Raw genomic sequence first — 17,087 nt, forward strand, 5'->3', positions numbered from 1 at the left:
AGCAGAGGGAGGCACTTGATACATCTCTCACCTTGCAGGAACTCACAAGTGTCGCACAGCATCTGTCCCTGGGCCCTGCTCCTGCTATTGATGGAATTCCAGCAGAGTTCTAAAGGCGTGTTTGGGGCACTTTGGGGGATGATCTCTAAGAGGTTTTCCTGGAGTCCCTCTGCGAAGGCCAATACACTGAGAAACTACTTTGACTGCCTCTTTGACATTGGGCCAAGCCTATATTGTGTTTCAGAGAAAACCATTATAGACTCATATCTCTGTTGCTGGGTTCCCAAAGAGACTTTGATGGAATAGGATGATCTTTGCTTGTAGTGCAACGGAAAATAGCTGTAACTGCGCATTCCACACGGATTGTATTTGTTTAATTCGTTGAGTTTTTAAGGATAAGCTACTGTATCGAGACACAATGTTTCCATCAGAAGAGCTAGGTCCTGAATTAGGTTCCAGGGAGATCTTTTCAGGTGGTATGTACTTTTTGAAGGTAAAGGGACCTTTGGAATGGGGTTTACAGCTATGATTGCTTAAATACACTAGCTATGCTAATGTGCAAGTCTAAAGGATCTATCACTTATGAACCAATGAAACAAATGATGTGAAAGGAAACAGGTACATAAATCACAATGTGCAATGTGTTCTTTGGAACCTTGACTGGAAATGCAGTGTTAAGAATTGTATTGAGTTCAAGTAGACATGTAGAGTTAGACATTATAATAAAATTACTGTTGACAAATGTTTAACTTTGACAGTTTTGTGCAGCGATAACATTTTGATAATTTCCAGCTATTTCTGCTAGGTCCTGGACCATTGGACAAATAATTGGCATAAGACCATGGTGGTCTCCAAAAATATGTCTCCACTCGTGGCACAGGTGGATCAGTGCTTAGCACTATTACTTCAAAACAAGAGGCTCTAGAGTTTGAATCCACTTAGTCTGCATTTGCATGTTTGCTGTACAGCTGCTTGACAGACGGCAAATAGGTTCCTCCAATAAACACATTTATTGGAAGCATATCTCTTTACTGAAAACCTGCAGTGAGAAAATCACCAGGGCAATTGTTGTGGACTCTTTTTTTGCATTCCGAACCCACATACAACCTTTTGTGACTAACAACAGTTTTGATTGTTACTAGTAGTAGCAGTTAGTATTTTTAATAATATTACTAATTTACGGCAGGAAAACAACACCTAGCTCCTGAAGTTTCTAGTGCAACACAAAATTACATGAAAATCACAAAATACAAAAGCTGCAAACACTACACTACACTGCAGGGGGATGATATCATTCTCTTTCCAACCCAACCACAGTTTAGTGAGCGACTTACAGAAGAAGAAATCTGTGTTTGCAGTTTTGGTCAAGGGGAGACAGCAGTCAGCCTGATGATTGAGAAAACACTGACACAAAGAACATACACCACCCCACAGAAAAAGTCAGTGTGGGCTTATTCTCAGGGTCATTGCAACAAACAGGTGCACGGTACAGCAGGTACTGATCCAGCGATACGGGGTGACAGAGCCTTATTTCTTCCTGGTTTTAATGTTGACAATGAGCCTGGCTACATTATCCATCCAAGGCCAGCAGCATACAGGCAGTACAGTTCTCTGGGGAACATAATACCTCAGTCAAACCAGCCTAAGTTCAGTGTCAAACCAAGAGTGATAGCAGCAGTCTATGGAATGGGATCCTCAGTCGTTGTCCACTTACATGGTGCTGGTGCCTAATGGAGAACAGGCTCAATGCATTTCCACCGAAAGAAAAAAAAAAGACGTGCTAGTAGCTGGCACGGATGCTACATCTCCACAAAAGTTCTGGTCCAAAGATTGGAACAACTGATGTTAGTGACTAAAAATCGAAAAATGTGTTGAAGCAGCAGTAACAAGAAGCTTTCTGAAAACTTCAAATGTAAGATGTACTGACTTTGAAAGCCAACTAATGCAAAGCAATGAATGCAGTTGCTCTCCTGTTGTTGCGGGTAAAAAAAAAAAAAAGGCGGGTCATAAAAGAAGCCGGTTCTGACAGGTTTGAGAAACACACATGGACCTTTCTAATGCACCAGTCTGCAGTCTGTTGCCAACCAGTTCTAAATTGGCAGTGCACCAGTGTAGAAAGTTTTTGGTGCAGAACTCTCCAAGTCCTGTGACTTGTGTACATACTCGCATTGTGGTGAGAGTGAAGGTTCTCTGAGTCGGGAGTATGTAGGCTAATGGCTGTTCAAGGCTGCCCAAGACAACTGATGCACTGGTTTCAATGTGTGTCTCTGTCTCTCCCCACACAGTTCTCCATGTTGTTTTTGTCAGGGTTGTTTTTCCTGGACTCTGGATGTGTTGTCGATGCACTCCTGCTCAAGAACACCGCCCACACACACAACGCGCATAAACACGTTCATATACTCAAAGGAGCCGCACAACTAAAAACGAAGAGGTTTAGTTTTGAAGGCAAAAAGCTTCGACCAAACACTCAATAAAGATAATAATAATTTCACAAATCCACTTCAAAGCAGCGCTCTGACTCAAGGCTAAAGCCACACTGTTTTTTGTCAACCGCTAATGATGAGAGATGGTAGCCTCTTTTGGCACTAAAGACAATGGTCTTGATTTAACAGAAGCATATATGCACACACACCCACACATACACATACACATGCACAGGCAAAGCCTAAAGATACACAGGGGCATGCAATTAGAGACGGATCAGAAAGAGTAAGAACAGCCGAGTGTTGAACCATGTGGGGAATAGAAAGTACAATGTACCACTTCTGTCCTACAACTCTAATACTGTTTCTTTTCAGTTAGCAGTGGTGCAGAGGTTCAGATACAAAAGGCTGTGTAGGTAGAATTGTTCATCCTGTTACAATGCTGAGGTCTACACAAATCAATGGGAGGAATTTAGGAATTACAGAGATTGATCCCTATGATTATAATGAAAAAAAACTACTTGCATGACCTAATTTGTGTTGATTGGGCTCCCAGGAAAAGCTCTGAAATTCCAGTTAAATGGAAACCCATCAAGCTAATTGGATGGAATTAGAAGAGTTTACCCTTGGACATTGCTGGGGTTGCACTTTCTCCATTTCCATTAAAAAAAGATCAGAGAATAAACACGTCATATATTACACCATTAGTAAATAAAAAGAAACAAATATTAACCTGGCAGCTCAGGGCTTTTTCCCTCCGTACACCTCTACATAATAATCAGCACTGTTTTGAAAGATGCAAACTGCAAAGTATATTGGGTTCATTTTGCAGAGAAATTCTATTTTAGCAAAGACACATTAACCTACAGCTTAATGGACTCACAAACACAATCTCTCTGGACCTGACAAAAGAAATGTCTGAATTCATTTCTTTGTAATCTATTTTGACAATTTTTAAAATTACAGACAGATTCCTCCTTTTCTGTTTCGTGGATTTCAAGGCCAAAACACTCGATGACGCTAAGGCGCACAACTGAGGCTATGACCCTAACATCCGCTGGTGCCGCTAACACCTGATAACATCCACTGTTAGTTGGTAACCTAACTTGTACAGAAGTCTTCAAATGTACAAGGGATATTTACCATCTAGTCCTATATTCTAAAATCTATCTTCCACACACGCTAGTTATTCACCTCGAGAGATGTCAGTACTTGTGCCTTTTTTCTTTGCTCCTCTCCCCTGACTTGGGCGTCGGTGTTGAAAAATCGGTCAAGTTAGGTATTTTTTCTGGAATCTGATCAGAATCATCAGTTATTCACGTGTTGTATTTGTGTCTAAAATGTGTTGGGGCTGGTAACTCACAGTCCTCAGGAAGCTCATTACCTGAGTTTTGATAATTTAACTCTTGGTAATTTAGAAGTAATTAGTTTTTTTCTGAACTTAAAAGCAACATTAATCAAATTTGTTTGCAGGGACAGGCAGTTGGGCCAGTTGAACAAGTTGAGAACACATTCATGTTAAGTAGATACAGCGAATGTATTAGCAAATAGTTAAATGCTCCACCGGGTTCACCACCTAATTGCTCACATTAGGAATCATGCAAACAGAAGGAACTTCCGAGGACAGATTTGGCCTCGCGTTGCCCAACTTTAGAGTTGCCAGTTATGCTGCTAAAGAAAACTGCACTGCACTGCATGAAAAGGTTGCATTCACCTCGAAAATTACTTGTTTTCACCTGGAAACGAGTGATTTGCGAGTTGTTATTGAGAATTGACAGAATCTGGTCAATCCAAGGTTGGAGCACCCCAACAAGCAGCACAGAAGAAATAAAAGAGAATCAGGACTTGACAAGTGAAAATGCTCTTGTATGCGTCTGTATGTCTTCGGTAGGGCAGAAAGCGTTAACTGGGTTTATTGGAGCTACACTCTACTGCTAAAAATGAGGTTGATGAGAGATCAGAACCAAACAATACAATTTCTGTTCATAAGAAAACTAAACAAGGAGCTGAAAGACAATACACTGCAGAGTTGGTTGTGTTTCTCTATGGGTTTGTCTCCACATGTGACAACTTACATTAAGTAACATTAAAAACATTTGTTGCCGGTCCTGTATTTTTGAATGTACAGTATTTATACATGGAACAACAATACATTCATACATGTTGTAAAAATGCCTGTCAATACATAATTCACATCTGCAACCAGGCTATTTGTTTTCTCTCATGGAAGCCGAACTGCAGCCAGATGCTGATAATGCTCATCACCTCAGAAGCACAGGGCACACAGACTGCATCCTAACAACACTATTGCCTTTGGCCTAACAATAGAAAAGCTAATTATACTTCAGCTTTGGAGAACTCTGAAGTGCCCACTGTGAAGTAGTGTCTCTGCACTCTCTGTATTAGGTTCAGTCTCAAGGACGAACCTCTGTTGACAAGAAAGTTTGGTCACCCTTTGTCTCCTGTTTAGAAGACGCTACAGGTCAGAGCTGGCGACTATTCCTCGTATGATAATTCTACAAGGAAAGGACAGAGCCAGGTAGCCACAGAGAATAATGGTAATTTCATATTCTTTTCCTTTATTTATGCTCTTTAAATCGTTTCATTGTCATCAGACTGTCTGCCACCTTGCTGAAAGAGCAGAACCCAATGAAAAAGACAAAACCCTATAACTGATTAACTGGAGATTTCTGATGATGACAGGTTACCCACATTTTGTTATTATTTATTGCTGAATTTCTGCCATTTCTGCCATATATATACATACATACACGTGTGTGTGTGTGTGTGTTTTGTGTCTTCATTGGCTCCTGAAATGCTACCTAGAGGTAATGGGGTGTGTTCAAATCCGTTTTTACCCGTTTTACACTGGATAAAAAGGTTGTTGGTTAAAAATATGCATTCACTTTCCATTGCCTAAAGACAGCCCTGTGCTAACAATGTGCCTGACCACACCTCTCACTTGGGCACAAGTGTAAATTAAACAATGTTGATGCTGAATAGAAAAACTGTATTATTCTGAAACTAGCAAAGACACTTGAGTTGAACCTCAGTTTTTACCGTCCTCAGCAGGCAGGATTCAGCATAAAGTCAGTAGATATTGCTTTGACTGTTCACAGGACAAGCATACAGTCTTTAGAAGGCAGACAGATCTCAGCTTTATACCCCTCCCGTACCCCTTCATTTTTTTTACCTGAGAAAGACCATCTACTCATCATCTACATACAAATAGCAGTCTGTAACTGTTGACTGATGTAATGTGTGTACATATAATTATAAACTGTTCAGCCTTCACTTAACAGACACACTGCTCATTGTCAGATGAGTGGCAGTCAAGCCATGTTCTGACAGTGGATGCTTTGTGTGAAATCTCCCATTGTAGTTGAACTCTTTAATCCAGTGACCTACCAGGAACAGAGTCATTCTGGCTGTGACCACAGTGTGATTACAGTATGTGTATAAATGAGTAAATAATGGATAGCTCAACAAGTGTATCCTCTTGTAATGGAGCAGAAGAAATGTTTTGTCTCTACAAATTGACTCAAGTGTGAGTAAAAGAATGCTGCATTTAAATGACTCCCCCTAATACAATTTGAGTAACTCTATTATGCCGCGTGTATGGAGAGTAGGTTGCCCCTGCAGGAGTACATCAGCTACTATTGACTTAAAACTCGTCACAGATCATTACTGAAGCCGTTTTCAGAAGTGTCCTGCGGAGGATCTCCACAGAATTTGGGTCCGGACTTTCTCCTGAGATTTCGTTTCACACGTGCACAACGCGGCGGGGGGGGTTGCCTGCTTAGACACGTTCACAACAACAACACATTCTGCATGTCTGAAAGCAGCTTGAGATACTTCAGCCTTCACACAGACAAAACATGTTTACCTCTTCTTCCAAGGAGAAACACTGGCATCTTGAAAATGTTTCTCCTTCAGCGATTTGAGTCTCCTTAAGTGGCTCATTTAACCAGTTTCATTTCCGACTGCATACAAAATAAGAATTAGCCTCAAAACGATGTCACCCCACTCTGCCTCCACCCAAAGACTTAGACATTAGCATGGAGATCATTTTCTTATTTTGTAAAAGTGGCTTGTTTGTGACCAAGTAACAATAAACAAGAGTAATTCTGTAAATTCTTGTTCATAGTCCGTCCCTTCCCCTCTTATTCCACCGATATACTGCAAGTTGTATCAAGCAACAAGGCTTGTCCAAGTTTTACCATTTGAGCTTTTACTTGTGCACTGAGTGTTCCAGGTGTGGTAGGCGGGGTTGGGTTGGGGTCACTGTGGCGAGACACGGTCCATCTACAGCCTGCTAAGATAACAGATTCCCCAGGAGAGCGAGGGCCAGTCAGGCAGAACAGACATATAAACTACTGCAGCGTAAAATAAAGGGTCATCCTGCCCAGCTTCTACACCCAGGAGGTGAGCGGCTTGTGTGTGTGTGGTTGTGTGGTGGATGGAGATGGTGGTAGTGCGTGTGCGTGCGTGTGTGTGTGTGTGTGGGAGTGAAAAACCCTCTCAGTGGACCTTTTCTTCGAGGCTGTGACTTGTGTGTTTGTGAGTGTGGGTCTGCATTCATTTAAGATGAATATATACGTGACTGACTGTATATATGTGTGTGTGTGTGTGTGTGTGTGTGTGTGTGTGTGTGTGTGTGTGTGTGTGTGTGTGTGTGTGTGTGTGTGTGTGTGTGTGTGTGTGTTATCCAGCCTTACCCTTTAGGTGGATCTTGTTTTCTGGGCTGTGTACCAACACAGAGCTAACTGAATCCAAGCTGTCGTAGTTACTGCAGCCGAGAGGGCCCGTCCTTGTCTCAGTTACCTGGGAAACAGAGAAAGGACATACTTATTCACTATGTATATTCAGGTACACAGTGTATACACTTTTTTTTTTAACAATGCCACATTAGTAGAGAATGCCCACTGATGCCCTCTGATTGCATTCCCTCACCCACAGCTGCCTGAATTGAGCCGGCTGCCTCATGGACGATGGTGAAAAGAAGCGAGAGAGACGAGAAATGTGAGAGAAAAAGTGCAGGCGTCTGTAAAAGATGACATAATCTGTAAAGCAGCCTCAGTACGGGCAGCGAGGGAAAGTTGCATTGAGTCAAATGCCTTTTAGCAGTTCTGTGCTGTAACGGAGGTCTGATGATGTGCACTTTTACATGTGCATGAGAAATAAACTCGAGTGGTGGATGCATCAGTTGTTTAGCCGGAATCATGACGTTAGATTTTTCCTCTGCAAGATCACAACACAGACATCGCTTCTTCCTGAAGAATGCTACATGGATTTTGTACTGCATGATGGTTTGTTGAATTATTTCGTCTGGTCACAAATATAGAAGACAGCAAGTGTAACGCCATTTTTTATTTGGTTTGTATTGACCATGGAGGGAAATAACCTGTGAACACAATTTATGTATAGTCACCTTTTACAATGATATAGTGTAATTTAATTTAAGTCCAGCATTTACTCTCCTTTAGCTCCAAATCCTGAGGGAAATATATCTGGAATGTTTCACTGCTAAATGTGTCACTTTGTTCACCGGTTATTCTCACTCACTGCTGCTTCCTGTTTGAGTTAGTGTATAGTAGGTTTTAAGAGCTTCTTCTCTGACATCCAAAATCACCATTATGAAAGTGACACTGGGCAAAAGCTGTGAGATTGTGGGCTGCACAGCTGAAACGTGTGCTGAAGACTTTCTGTAAAGTTCTGTAGAGCTGAGGGAGGCTGCAGTTACAGGGGATTATATTCTGTCAATGTTCCCATAAAAAGATTACAATCACTTTGACAGCATCAGTTAAGTCTTAATGATAATCATCCATGTTGTAGAGCTGTCTGTTGCTTATGGCCAAATCCATTAAAACCAAATCAGATGGTTGAGGCTTCAAGGGTTCAACATCATGGTTTGATAACCAGATTGTAAAATTTATGGAATAATGTTGAAATCCAAATTTTTTGCTAAATCCCCCCTGACATCAATTTTTGTCATTTTTAGACACCGATAGAACCTGCTGATGCCATTGCTCCGCTTGGAAGGATTAGCCTCGTTCAACCACTTTTCAAAATCTGCACACAAACTAATCTGCTGTCAGCATGTGCAGTTCACACTACTCAGAGAGCGGACGTCAGACAAAATCGACAGGCTTAAAGTCTCTGTTGGCGGTCAGCAGACGAGGAGGCACAAATAAACTTGGGAAGAAGTAAAACTCAAACTCAACAAAACAAAACAGGCAAAAATAAAGGAACTTCAACAAATAAATAAATAAGCCGACACATGAGGAAGCAGCAGGGAACAAATTTCTGAAGACGACTGTGGAGCACACAGACAAAATACACCCGGGAGGTAGAGATAATTGAGCACAGGTGAAACGCAGGAGGGCGGGGCGGACAATCACTCAAACGGAAAACCTGACAAATACAAGAAGTGACACAAACACAAGACACACAAGGTAAGTCATTCAAAGGTAAAAAACGTAAACAAGAAGTTAGGTGTCCATACTACTGTTTCAAGTCCAAACTCAGACTTTCAGAAAGAAAAAAGAAACCTTCGTTAACCAGATGACATATTTTTGAAATTGTGTAAACCCCACAACCAACACCATCCCTGTTCTATCATCATGCTTTCAAATTACAATATAATTTATCTCCACTACTACTCAAAGAAATTCAGAATGGATCAAAATTAAGTCAAATTCCTTCCATGTCCCAAATCACACGACTAGATTTTCGTCCTTTAAAGAAAATGTTCTGGAGGCAAAACAGAAAACAGACACAGCAGCAACTTGATATCTTTAATTGAATTCTAATTCATTTTATTAATGTCTTTTGTCACCAGCACCAACACGTCTTTCAAAGAGGACAGAACCTATATGTTTATCAATGGGAATTGAACAACTAACAGACTTTTTTAGACATGAACTTTCACATATGAACAACGCAGCACGATCTGACATGTTCACCACACAATAATGTCCGGTGTGCTCAGGTGAGGGGTTGCGCGGCATGCAGAGGCAGGAGGTAACATATACACTACCGTTCAAAAGTTTGGGGTCACTTAGAAATTTCCTTATTTTTCAAAGAAAAGCACAGTTTTTTTCAATGAAGATAACATTAAATTAATCAGAAATACACTCTATACATTGTTAATGTGGTAAATGACTATTCTAGGTGGAAACGTCTGGTTTTTAATGAAATATCTACATAGGTGTATAGAGGCCCATTTCCAGCAACTATCACTCCAGTGTTCTAATGGTACATTGTGTTTGCTAATCGCCTTAGAAGACTAATGGATGATTAGAAACCGAAAACCCTTGTGCAATTATGTTAGCACAGCTGAAAACTGTTTTGCTGGAGAGGAAGCTATAAAACTGGCCTTCCTTTGAGCTAGTTGAGTATCTGGAGCATCACATTTGTGGGTTCGATTATACTCTCAAAATGGGCAGAAAAAGAGAACTTTCATGTGAAACTCGCCAGTCTATTCTTGTTCTTAGAAATGAAGGCTATTCCATGAGAGAAATTGCGAAGAAACTGAAAATGTCCTACAACGGTGTGTACTACTCCCTTCAGAGAACAGCACATACGGGCTCTAACCAGAGTAGAAAGAGAAGTGGGAGGCCCGGTGCACAACTCAGCAAGAAGACAAGTATATTAGAGTCTCTAGTTTGAGAAATAGACGCCTCACAGGTCCTCAACTGGCAGCTTCTTTAAATGGTACCCGCAAAACGCCAGTGTCAACGTCTACAGTGAAGAGGCGACTCCGGGATGCTGGCCTTCTAGGCAGAGGGGAAAAGAAAAGCCATATCTGAGACTGGCCAATAAAAAGAAAAGATTGATATGGGCAAAAGAACACAGACATTGGACAGAGGAAGATTGGAAAAAGTGGTGATGGACAGACGAATCAAAGTTTGAGGTGTTTGGATCACACAGAAGAACATTTGTGAGACGCAGAACAGGTGAAAAGATGCTGGAAGAGTGCCTGACGCCATCTGTCAAGCATGGTGGAGGTAATGTGATGGTCTGGGGCTGCTTTGGTGCTGGTAAAGTGGGAGATTTGTACAAGGTAAAGGGATTTTAAATAAGGAAGGCTATCACTCCATTCTGCAACGCCATGCCATACCCTGTGGACAGCGCTTGATTGGAGCCAATTTCCTCCTACAACAGGACAATGACCCAAAGCACACCTCCAAATTATGCAAGAACTATTTAGGGAAGAAGCAGGCAGCTGGTCTGCTGTCTGTAATGGAGTGGCCAGCGCAGTCACCAGATCTCAACCCCATTGAGCTGTTGGGGAGCAGCTTGACCGAATGGTAGCAAGAAGTGCCCATCAAGCCAATCCAACTTGTGGGAGGTGCTTCAGGAAGCGTGGGGTGAAATTTCTACAGATTACCTCAACAAATTAACAGCTAGAATGCCAAAGGTCTGCAATGCTGTAACTGCTGCAAATGGAGCATTCTTTGACGAAAGCAAAGTTTGAAGAACAAAATTAATATTTCAAATAAAAATCATTATTTCTAACCTTGTCAATGTCTTGACTATATTTTCTATTCATTTTGCAACTCATTTGATAAATAAAAGTGTGAGTTTTCATGGAAAACACGAAATTGTCTGGGTGACCCCAAACTTTTGAACGGTACTGTATATATATATATATTCCCCTGCAGAGATCACGTTCGTGTTTCCAGCACATCGACACCAGCGTCGACCCTTATCAAAAGCTCTCTTGACCTCTTTGTGGGGTATGGCACCACTTTTTCCTCCAGAGATATTTGTTAGGGCCCGAGTATTCTTTTAGTTTTTTCATTTGTGCGTCAGTCGCGTGTTGGAAGCATCATCAGCACACCCACTCTCTGGCTGTGTATACTCTGAGAAACCTCCTGCTGTGTTCTCACATAGGCTTATTCAGAGTTCTGACCAGGGGCCTGGCCAGAGACACTACAGAGAATGTGCTGAGGCTCTCACTTGGACATTTGCTTTCTCACAAATAGTCCCTCAGGAAAATGTTTCTCCTGAGTTCAGTAAGCTCAGTAAGTTACAAAAACACTGGGTTTTACTCTAAGCTGGAGAGAATACCCCTGAAATTTCTACTTTTAATTGTAGCACAACCATCTGACCTGGATAATGGCGCTGCTGAGATACCATGCATGTCATGGAAAGTATGATGTATTTTGAATACCCTTCGTATTACGCTGTGGTTAAGGCTTTGCTTTATAGCTGCTTAAGAGCTGCAGATTGTGGGGGCAGATGATGAGAGAGAAAGGTCGAGTGAAAATGGAGACAAAGGACAGAGGGAGAGACAACATTTTCTAAGACAAAACAAGACTGAACAGTGTGTGTTCTCTGTTCAGTCTGGTTTTGTCTTAGAAAATGTTGTCTCTCCCTCTAGGACTAAAGACAAAAAAAAGGAAAAAAATTACTTTAAAAATTAGCAAGGTTACAACAAATAGTTAATTATTCGGAATGAGTCTTCAAGATAGGACCATTAGCACTAGAAGATGGATGTGGCCTCCGGCAAAGCCATTCTCCAGCGAAATCACTCTACACTTCCACAAATAAAGCAGCCTGTGTGAATTTGCCGTCATTAAAGCAGCCTCATTCCTCCTCGCATCTTCACACTCGGCCTTGCATTGAGATCGCATCTATTATCAAAAGAACCGAAGTTACCTTCAAGGCGCTATGGAAGATACGCATCTCGAACATCTCTCGAATATCATCTCGCAAAGATGGACTTAAAGATTAGGGAGCGATGAAGGCGAGGATCGAAGGAGGATTAGTGATTTGGGTTGTTGTTTAAGACACAGATGTGGTCACAGATAATCTCGGCTTTAATAATTAAAGAGGAAACTGTTGCATCTCATTGATGTTTTTGTATTGACGATGGAAGAAAATCCCAAGGTTCACAGTTCTTAAAGACAAAACTAACTCATAGAACATGACTGTGTACTTATATACATACGTAAACTGTCATGTTCTTGCCATGTTCGGCCAAAAGGAACCAAATATGTCGATAAATACAGTAGATCTACTTCATTGAAAAAAACACTGAGGCTCAGTGAACTGTCATGTCGACCACTCCACCATTTTGAAGAACCACAACAAAACACGGTCCTGTTGTTTTTTTGTTTGTTTAATTTGGAAACCATAGGCCTTTTATGGAGCATAGATTGTAAAGAGACCAAGGGAGGAACAAGTGTTGGAAGGTGTCAGCGTTATGCATACTGGATATTCCATATGGCTTTAAAAGCTGGACTTTCCATTTGAGGAAAGTGAGAGTAGATAAGATATTTTTCTGCAATTTTGGACCTTTTGAGTAAATGTGAGGATTCCCATTTGGAAATGATGGTGTTTTTGTCTGTAATGGGTCGTGATATGAGACACAGCCATCATCCATCTGGCTTGTATAGTCTGAAGCTCGCTGGGCAATTTGTTCGGCATCTTATACCACCAAAGTAGCTTGGCTACACCAAAGCGTGGCTTAGATTGGCTCAAGGATTTTTGGAAATACACTGTGCGCTTTCCCCTTTTTGTTTGCACAGTTTTGCAACGCAGAATTTATCTACTCTCTGCTATTTGTTCAGTGTCCATTCATTAATTTCTCTCCTTCCCTCCATGCATCCTTTCAGGCACAGAAATGTTACTTGTTTTACACTGAGATCAATTTCGCTCAGATCAAATTTAGTCTGTTAAAGTCGGCTCAGACTTAATGTTCAGGGCATTTCAGAGGGAGCACGTTGCAAATTAGCCCCGTGCAAAGATGTGCGATGTGTGTAATCTGCCACAGACAGTATTTCACTACCTGGTTGAAATCTCACAGAAAGACCAATGAAAGGGTTCAGCCTCTGACCACAACATGACCCTCTTATTAATATTTAGCTGCTGAGTAAATAATATCACACACTAAAATCAAAGAAAAAATAAAACATAGAATGTGTTAAAATAGAATGTACATCACTGTGGCAATTGACCTTGCCACGGGGCTCTCCCACACACAGCCAGAGACACACGCGTTCCTTTTACGCATCTTTATTAAACTACCAAACATAAACTGAAATCAAACATAAATCAGACTGGCTTTCCAGCTCAGTCAGGGCGTCTCTCCAGTCCAGTTTTTATTTCAGCTTTACAATTATTCTGTCACGCTATTTACATTCTTGTGACGATTTTACGTATTTATTTTTTGCACTTATCTGGGCTCTAAGTGGATCTGAAAACTGGATGTGAATGGGCCCCAAAGCACAACAAAAACAATGGGTAAAGCCAGATAACCATGCAGGCCCCAGACTTCCAAAGTCCCCAAAAGCACCACATTCATTGCACAGCAGTTCTTTTATGGTCATTTGAATATCTGCAAAAGAAATTATAGCGGAGCAAAGTGTCTCTGTGCGGTGTCCCTGCTGATTTTGGCTCTTGGCGACCACAGTGCTGCGGTAAAAATACTTTTCCTTCCTCTGCGTCACACTGAGCCAGTTCCTCTCTCGTTTCCAACCGAGCAGATTTCACACAGATGTTACAGAAGGTCTTTATTTGTCTCAAAGAAAACTGTCGACTAAAGTAGATGTGTGACTGAGGGCCCTCCACTCCATTGCTGGAGATGAAGATAATGTATTTTGCTCCCACCTCCTACTCGGCGCTACAGCGACACAGAGCCCAGAGGCGTACATGGACACAGGTCAAGTACATCCCACTCAGTGTCTCTTCCTCTTGGGTGATGAGTTGATCTGGCAGAACACGGCGCGGCAGGTGGCATGCATACCTGATATCCTCATTTAGCAGAAACAGGCAAAGGATGCGCCTCGCCAAGTGGGAGTAGATTGTGTGTTTGTTGTGTGTGTGTGCTGGTAAATGTGTGTTTGTGTGGGCGGATGTGCAAAATCTCTAGGTGTTGGCTGTTTTGAAAGAGGGTCTGTTTACCTGCCTGTCAGCCTGATAGCTGTACTCATCATGGACAAGTAAACAAGTTAATTTAAGGACCTACAGTCTTTTGATTTTTGTATTATTATTATTATCATTATTATTTGAATGTTATTAGAGTATTACTGCATATGAGAGTGAATAATCATGCACTAATCTTGTGCACTAAACAAATAGCTGTTTAATCCTAGAGCATTAATGAGGTGAGTAGTTTCTGGAAATATAGAAGGAACTGTTTAAGTATATGAGTATGCATCCATCCATTATCTATACCGCTTATCCTCTGAGGGTATAGGGGTTTCGAACCAATTCCAGCTGTCAGCTGGCGAGAGTCGGGGCGCACCCTAGACCGGTCACCAGCATATTGCAACATGTAGAGCCAACCACCATTCGTGCTCACATTCACACAGGGGTGAATGTAAAGATTAAACAATTCCAAGATCCTGAAATGTCCAAGTGATCAGCAAACATTTGTGGATTTACAGGACAGTGTCACATTGTTTACCCTGATAATGTAAATTATATGTGTCAGTATTATCCTTTAAACGATAGACGGAATGGGTTAGGGATGTTTGGATTACCAGATTTTAAGATAACGCGGTTTCATAAAGAGTTGTAAAAACTACGATATCTAACTATGGTGTCCTGCCTCTCGCGAGTCACGTAATTTGTGTGTATGTGCGATTAAATCTTCTCTAATGAGTCAAACCGTTTTGTGTGTGTGTGTGCAATGTGCTTGTTTGTGTGTTTTCAACAGGGAACTGATGTAACAGCCTTATTTCCACCAACCCTGCCCAAAAAACTCAGGAGGAGTTCACAGCGAGAGGAGAAACCCTTGTTTATATTCAGTTTCTGACCAGCCCCGAAGGAGCGGCTGACCTTCTGACACACACACAAACCCCCTTCCTATTAACCATTATAAATGTAGCCAAGAGTTTAGTTTTTCACAACTAGTCATCACATCGCTCCCAAAACAGAACAACGTCTGTTTGTGACCCTTCACAATAAAAGTTCCAAATAGATACACTGCTTATGATGACAGGAAACACAAATTAACTGGCCAACCTTCCACAATAAGTCAACTAAATAGAATAGATTACATACATTATTTTTAAATAGCCAAACGTTACACCATAAAAAACTAACTGGATATAATTGATGTCAATGACAAAATTAAGTTCATTAGCTATATTATTAGCTATATTTTGCTTGTTGTGTGACTTTTTCCTTCTATAGTATCGATAATCGTGAAAACCGTGAAACTGTGATATTTCCTCTGACAATAATCGTGGCACCAAAAATTCTTATCATGACATCCCAAGGATGGGTCCGGAAGTCCTGAATGGGAGGTCCACTAACTACTTGTTTTGTAGGTTCTCTTGGCATTTCCCAAATAGTTAGACCCTGGGGTAAACCTGCTGACTGGGATTATGTTGTATATTTCATGGGCCTTAGAAATGCCCTGGGGTCCCTGAGGTTGGGGTTTGCTCATTTAGCCAGCTGTGACTCGGACTCACTCACGCAGCAGAAAATGGATGAATAGGAGAGACGAATAAAAGACAAGAGAATATTGAAATGTGTGTGGAGGGCTGGGAGAGCCCCCTCACCTGCACCACAGAGGATCAATCAGCGCAGGTGAGAGCTGTTAGCTGATTGGTCCTCGTGCTTAAGAGGCAGCATCGGAGCTGCCTCAGGACGAACTCAGAGACTCAGGAACTCAGAGACACTGGAGAGACTCCCGGACACTCTCCGACACGGAGCGAGCTAAGGAGCTGGAAAGCTCAGAAGTTTAAGTTTGTAGTTTGAATTTATGTTTTGAATTTTAATAAAGATGAGTAAAGGCAACACTTCCGTCTCTGGCTGTGTGTGGGAGAGCCCCGTGGCAAGGTCCACTGCCACAATGTGGTTTCCTATATTTCTGATGAAATGAGCAGGATTAAATTCAAGTATGGAATAAAAAAAACCTTTAGTGTTGGTTGGATCATGTGGCAAGTCACTGAACTGACAGTTGCAATCAGGTAAATTGCCCATGAAAGGATATCTGCAGCTCTCTGTGCAAATTCAAAACCAATGAACAACCTTACAGACACATTATCGACTTGTGTGGAGCAGTCTGAGAAAAGAGTTGTAACCCTGGAAACGTGTGTTCCAATGATGCAGCAGATGAACCTGAAAAACTTGCAAGCAAAGAGCAAGCTTGAAAATAAGAGCAATAGGATTCTGGGGAATTGAATGTCTGAAGTATGGTAGCTATTGATCTATCTAAGTGTGAGTCCAATTTCCAGTATGAAGTGTTTGTCCAGAAGACACTAAGTCCCTGTGCCTATATTAATCTCAGTGCTCTGTACAGGCTCTGCCAACAATCAAGGCTTTATATGTCGAGTAGATTGTGTGCCACTATGGCATTTCAATCTATCTTTATTGCTGAGTAATGATTTTTGGGAACAACTCCAATTTGATTCGCATGAATTTATTGAGGTCAATATTGCAATTTTCAAAGAAAAAAGAAAAAACTGCTTGCCAAATGAGGTATACAATTACAACATGTATGAACTAGAGACACTACTTTCCAATCTAGAACTGGTTCCATCCACCCGTCAATCCAAATATATATACTGCTTATTCTGTGAGGGTCACGGGGGCTGGAGCCAATCCCAGGTGACACACCCATGCAGACACTGAGACCCCTGGCCAAGCCAAGACTCAAACCAGGACCAATTCGGCTCAGTACTAACCACCACAGCACCTTGC

At 41.5% G+C, this 17,087-nt stretch overlaps 1 protein-coding gene across 1 annotated transcript in view; it reads right to left on the bottom strand.

The window, feature by feature from the left end:
• The window catches only part of brinp2 (bone morphogenetic protein/retinoic acid inducible neural-specific 2), a 222,190-nt gene that overhangs the window by 68,632 nt on the left and 136,471 nt on the right, over window positions 1-17,087 (bottom strand). Inside the window, exon 5 of the mRNA XM_035170797.2 lies at window positions 7,142-7,247. Coding sequence (XP_035026688.1) covers window positions 7,142-7,247 — 106 coding nt within the window. The remainder of the gene's footprint in view (window positions 1-7,141; window positions 7,248-17,087) is intronic.

This window comes from Hippoglossus stenolepis, chromosome 11, assembly GCF_022539355.2.
Source record: "Hippoglossus stenolepis isolate QCI-W04-F060 chromosome 11, HSTE1.2, whole genome shotgun sequence".
Lineage (NCBI taxonomy): Eukaryota > Metazoa > Chordata > Actinopteri > Pleuronectiformes > Pleuronectidae > Hippoglossus > Hippoglossus stenolepis.